Below are 6,114 nucleotides of genomic sequence, written 5' to 3' on the forward strand. Positions count from 1 at the left end.
ATCTTAGACTCATTGTTTCTCTCCCCACCCCCATATGATCTTGGTTTTGATAATTAATCCAAATCAATTAAAAATGCAACTGGCCTTGGTAAGAAAGCAACATGGTTGCACTGAAAGTATTATACAAAATAACTCATTTCATTGAAATATATCTAATTATGTACAATTAGAAAATGTCGATGATGTGTTCTCTTTGCTCAAAGGGCCAAATGTGGTCTTCTTTCTCTTTGGGAAAACGATTATGTAGTTCTATTGAAGAACCTGCTGAGGCTTTGTTTCAAGGTTTCCTCAGGTGTGTGTCACGTTCCCGCTAAGTAGCCGTCCCTGTTGGTAGATCCAGTGTGTGAAGGATGGGAAGGCTCATATCCTTACAGAGGAAAAACATAGTCTCCATTGGAAAGGAAAAACATGAGGGCCCAAGACGTGCACGACTTTTATGCCCCGCTCTCTGCAAGGCAAAGAAATTGGCTTCTCCTTGAGATAACGCAGAGAGAGGGCAGAGGAAGAACAGGGCTTAAGGACTTTGGGTGTGTATGTGTGGGTTCACGGATTGTAACAAAGGTACCACTCTAGTGGGGGATGTTGTAATGGGCAAGAATGTGCCTGTGGGGGTGGGGGTAAGAGCTATCTAGGAAATCTCTGTACCTTCCTCTCTATTTTGCTGGAAACCTAAAACTGCTCCTAAATAAAGTCTTTTTAAAAAGAATAGGGACACTAAGTACAACTGCAAACTTCTCTCTAATAAACTGTAAATAAGGAGTTAAGTTCTGGAAGCTAGATAGCTATGTACAAGGCCAAGTGCTATAAACAGCTATACAAAAGGAAGAATTAAAGGTTTAAAAACAAATAAAATATAAAACAGCAAAGTTAGATTAAACAGATAAATAATGCTACCAAGTTTGGATACTCCCTAAATTCCAACCCAAATTTTTTATTATCCTTGCTCCTTTGAACAATGATTATTTTAAAAAGAAAAAGTAACTTTACAGTGGAAATAACTGACAGACACCACTTTATCCAAGTGACATCCCCAGGAAGAAAACAGTGACATAATACCCCTGACAGGAGGCACTGACAGGGCACATCACCTCCGTACCTACCTGCCAAAATGCATAACCTCAACCTAATTGTAAGAAAACAGGCCAGCCCTAGCTCAAAGAGCAGCCCCACAGAATGTCCAGCAGTCTTCAAAAGAGCCACAGTCATGAAAGACAAGGAAAGACAAGAAACTGTCATAGATTTAAGGAGGATGCAATGTGGGATACTGGGTTTGAGAGGAAACTGAACATGAATGGGAAAAGTGATGAAATCTGAGTGGTCTGTAGTTTATTTGATCAGATTGTGCCAGTGTTAATTTCTTAGTTTTGATAACTACTATGGTTATGCAAGATGTGAGTGTTAGGGAAGCAGGGTGAAGGTTACACAGGAACTCTATTTTTATGACCCTTTATAAATCTAGAATGCTTTCCAAAAAAAATTTTAAGTATGAAACTTTTATCATTATTATTATTATTAGAGCTTTAAGGACAGGTACTATTTGCATTTCTGCTTTACAAAAATATATGAATATGTATTGCTCCAAATATGTATTAATAGAAGCATGTGCAAATACTCTTTCAGCCTACCTATAACTAGAGCCATAGGTGGCACAACGAAGACCTGCTAACCACACCCAAATGTTGACAAAGGACTCCACTTGCTGGCCTTGCAAACCCCAATGACAAAAAGAAAGATGTTTTCTTTTTTTTTCTAATTTTTATAAAATTTATTGGGGTGACATTGGTTACTAAAATTATATAGGTTTCAAGTGTACAATTCTATAATACATCATCTATATAGTGCATTGTGTGTTCACCACCCAAATTGAGTTCTCCTTCCATCATCATATATTTGACCCCCTTTAACCCTCTTCTACCTCCCTCCTGCCCCTCTTACCCTCTGGTAACCACTAAACTGTTGTCTGTGTCTAGGAGTTTTTGTTTGTTTTGTTTGTCTTGTTCGTTTGTTGCTTTCAGTTTTGTACCTCTATGTTCATTGCAGCATTATTCATGATGGCCAAGACATGGAAACAACCAAACTGTCTTTTGATAGATGATTGGATAAAGAAGATGTGTTACATATATACAATGGAATATTACTCAGCCATAAGAAAGATAAAATACTGCCATTTCAGACAACATGGATGGATCTGGAGATTATCATGCTAAACGAAATAAGTCAAACAAGAAAAAGTCGAGAATCATATGACTTCACTCATTTGTGAGAGATGTTTTTAAAAAGGAACAACCGTATCAAGCTATGGGAAGCTGTGCGCCTAAGGAAATTTATCCCAGAGGGACTGACTCTGTATACAAATCATCATTTCATGCAATTCCTATAGATTCTTCACTTATAGAATAAAGAAACGAACAAAGAACAAAATGAAAGCTTTCTTTACAGAATAAAGAAAAATTAGGCTCTAGAGAGAAAATAGCCATCCATGGCACCTTGCAAAGATCTTCTCCATGGTTCTGATAATTAATCTTCCCTAGCCCTGTGACTCAGTTAATCTCTTTTGGAAAGAGTGTGAACATATTCCTGTACAATGAATAAGGTTCAGCTCATTAACATATGCATTCACTCCATCTATGAGGAGTGAATCCATTAAAACTCAGGAGTGTGGCCTGGCTTCCAGGCATAAGAGCCTAACAGAATTCCTGATTGAAGTTCAAAAACAAGTCTTGCCCTGTATCTGCCCCAAAGTTCATTCTCAAGATTAATTACATATTTGTTAAGCCCTGTTTCAGCTCATATTGCATGAAAAAAGTACTTGTTTAAAGGATTGATCCGAGCTAACAACTATAAAGCATTATATGTTGTACAAACAAATGTGACTATTAGTTTTATTATCCCTCTTATGATGTACTATGTAATATAATTTTTAAAAAACCTTGCCTTTGCATTTAAAAAATCTGACCATTTTTATTTAATCAGTGGACAACATTTTCTATCTTTATATGACTTTATAACCTTGCAAAGTAAATAATTACTTTATATTGTTCTATTAAAAAACCTACAGTGAAGTTATATATCCTTTTTCCACTGTCACCAAAGTAACTTTTTTTCCCCCCAAATAAAGGTGGGGGGGTGCGGGGAAGAAGGAAACATTTTATAACATAAACTTAAATCTGCAAATTTCCTTTGGGGTCAGGAATATTCTCCTGTGGGGGAATCCTTCTTTTATTATTACTTTTTTAATCACTTCAACACAAGCAGATGGCTTTGGGGTGGGTAGGAGGGGACACTCAAAGACTCACAAAGCAATCGCCATGAATGCTGCACTCAGCTGCATGGCCGTGGCATTCACAGGGTTGACAAATTCCTCCAAACAGTATCCCATCCACGCGGTAATAGCCAGAGAGGCAGGACTGCAAAAGAAGAATGGGCAACCCATGCTGCTGAAGGCAACTTTGTACATGACACAAATTATCTTCTTCGCAATACATGAGAAACATAAGCTGCTCAGTTTTCCATGAACAGAGAAACTTCTTTCTTTTTTCCCCAAACATCTTTATCAAGATATCATTTACATGCCATAAAATGCACCTATTTTTAAGAGTACAAGTTAATGACTTTTTAGTACACTTACCGAGTTGTGCAACCAACACTGTACTCTAGTTCCATATTTCTTTTTTTTTTTTTAAAGATTTTTATTGGGGAATTTGGGGGATGGGAACAGTGCTGGGGAATTGGGGGAAGGGGAACAGACAAGTTGCTGTCGTTTTGTTCTTCAGTCTAGTTGTGGAGGACGTTGCTTCACTGGCCCAAGTTGGCACCATCATTGCGCTCTTCCCGGGTGAGGCAGATCAGTCGCCGGCTTCTGGACGGCCGCTCACTGCGGCTGCTGGCTACACACGGTAGCCCATGGCAACCCACTGCCACAGGGGCTGCAGCCTACGCCATCGCCGGCGACTCACGGCAGCCCAGCTCCAGGTTGAGCTGTTGTTCAGCATCTTAGCTGTGGAGGGCAGTGTCACTGGCCCTCATATGTGGGATCCAAACCGGGGCCCTCTGGCATCCCAAGCCAGTTCTTAACCATCGTGCCACTCGGCCGGGCCCCATATTTCTTTTTAAAGGTAGGGACAGGCACACAAAAACATAATGAGTCAGCATACACCTTAGCGGTATTCCACTGCAATGTTCTTTGAAATCATGTAACACTAGGACATTTAACCAGTGTTTCAATAAAGAGGATTTTCTTTCTCAACCTTATTTTTTTTCTCTTGCTTAAAATTCATGAAATGTTGCTGCCAAAGTGTTCAACTGCAGATCTTTAAGTTCAGTTTAACTGAGCAAACACTGTAGGTGTGCTGTCTGGGGTCTAAGTGCTGGACAGGTAGGTGGGCATTGAGGATGCCACTCCCTGCTCTGAGGAGTAGGGGACCGCTCCAGAAACAGAAATTCATTCAATCCTCATGACAACTCTGAGAAATCTTACCTCTATTTTATAGATATGGAATCTGGAACACGGGGCAGTTAGATAATGTGCCCATTGTGCTAGTGGAATGGTTCAAAGGCAGGTGTGCACAACCGCCAGGACCCATATCCACAGGCTGCCCAGGGCTGCAGCAGACATGAGACATGTTTATACTGTAGACCAGGATATGACTAATTTGGAAGCCAGTACAGTCCCATGGGAGCATGGGAGGAGGGGTTGTGGATTTGGTTTTTATTATTATAAGGATTCTTGAAGAGCATTTTTATTATATGGATAATATATAAATGCATTCATTCACACTGACCTTGGGAAAGTACCCTAACACCTCCATGCAGCCATGCTCTCCTTGGGGACAGTTACCTTGTCTACAGATGGGCATTGAGCAGGCAGCTGCCTAGAGACCTGTGTGGTGGCTAAAGTGCTACCCAAAACTCCATTTATTACCAATAATTTAGTGATTCTTTAAGTCAACTTCTGAATAAGAGTGTGATTAAATAACGAGTTCTTCTGCTAAACAGAACACTTGAAAACGTGTATGAAGCTTCTTGTGCTTACGTGAGTCATCATCCCTGCACATCTGCACAGTTCCCTCCAAAGCGCAGTAACTTGTTTTCCAACAGCAGCTGCTCACTGCTGCCCCTGCTGGTACAGCTCTCCAGCCTTCTACTTTGATGATTCCACCCACCTGCCAGCTCTAGGCTGTCCTATTCCTATATCCCACACTATGAAGTGACCTGAGGGTCGTTTATCCACTAAGCATTATACACTCAGAGATTACGACCTACAGACATTAGCTGGGCCTAAAAATAAATTTTTGAGATCCAAACAAACGGTCACTGGTTCTAAAAAAACCCACAAAATATTTAACACAGAAATATTTAACTATATATATATATATATATATATACACACACCATGAAGCACTAGGCCAACGTTATTATAAGCAAAACTTATAATTGATAAAGGCTCATAAAAGCAAATTCTAGGTTAAGTACTTACTTTGTAAAAATAATTGCCAAGAAATCATAGCCAATGACAAATGTATACAATCATAGTAAATCCTGAACAATGAGAGGCAGAATGGAGGGGTGGGTAAAGGAGGGATAAAGTTTAAATCCTGATTTGATTATTTCTTAGCTGTGTGACCTTAAAAGAAAGCAACAAAATCTAGAAACTCAACAATGCAACAATGTTCATCAAACAATATTCACCATGCAACCAAAAACTAATGAATATGCTCCCGCTGGCCAAATCTGAGAAAATCGGGAATCCATGAGTCCCGATGGAAAACAAGTAGGTAAGTAAATAAATGTATGGGCAGAAGGGAGGGTTCTTGCTTTCAGTGGAATGCTGTGTGCCAACCCATAAGCATGGGGGAAGGGCTGGAGTTGGATAACCATTCTTTTGCAAACATCATAGTAAGTATTGTTTGGGCAAGAATCTTCAATGACTGCAAAATCTAAGGGGGAATTCTCATGAGGAATTGGATACTTGCATGGTTCTAAAATGTCTCCCTCAGACTGCTTATTAATTACAAAATGAAAGCATAGCAAATATAATATATAGTGGCCTGCGTAATCAGGATTAACACCACCAGTAAGGGGCAGTGGACACTGTGGACTCAACATGCCATGCGC

At 39.8% G+C, this 6,114-nt stretch overlaps 1 protein-coding gene across 1 annotated transcript in view; it reads right to left on the minus strand.

Annotated features, from left to right (window-relative positions):
* The window catches only part of LAMA1 (laminin subunit alpha 1), a gene marked incomplete at its 5' end in the record, with an annotated part of 126,951 nt that overhangs the window by 91,882 nt on the left and 28,955 nt on the right, over positions 1 to 6,114 (minus strand). Inside the window, one exon of the mRNA XM_019633794.1 lies at positions 3,297 to 3,407. Within this exon, the coding sequence (XP_019489339.1) occupies positions 3,297 to 3,407 (111 nt within the window). The remainder of the gene's footprint in view (positions 1 to 3,296; positions 3,408 to 6,114) is intronic.

Source organism: Hipposideros armiger, unplaced genomic scaffold (assembly GCF_001890085.2).
Source record: "Hipposideros armiger isolate ML-2016 unplaced genomic scaffold, ASM189008v1 scaffold_1411, whole genome shotgun sequence".
NCBI lineage: Eukaryota > Metazoa > Chordata > Mammalia > Chiroptera > Hipposideridae > Hipposideros > Hipposideros armiger.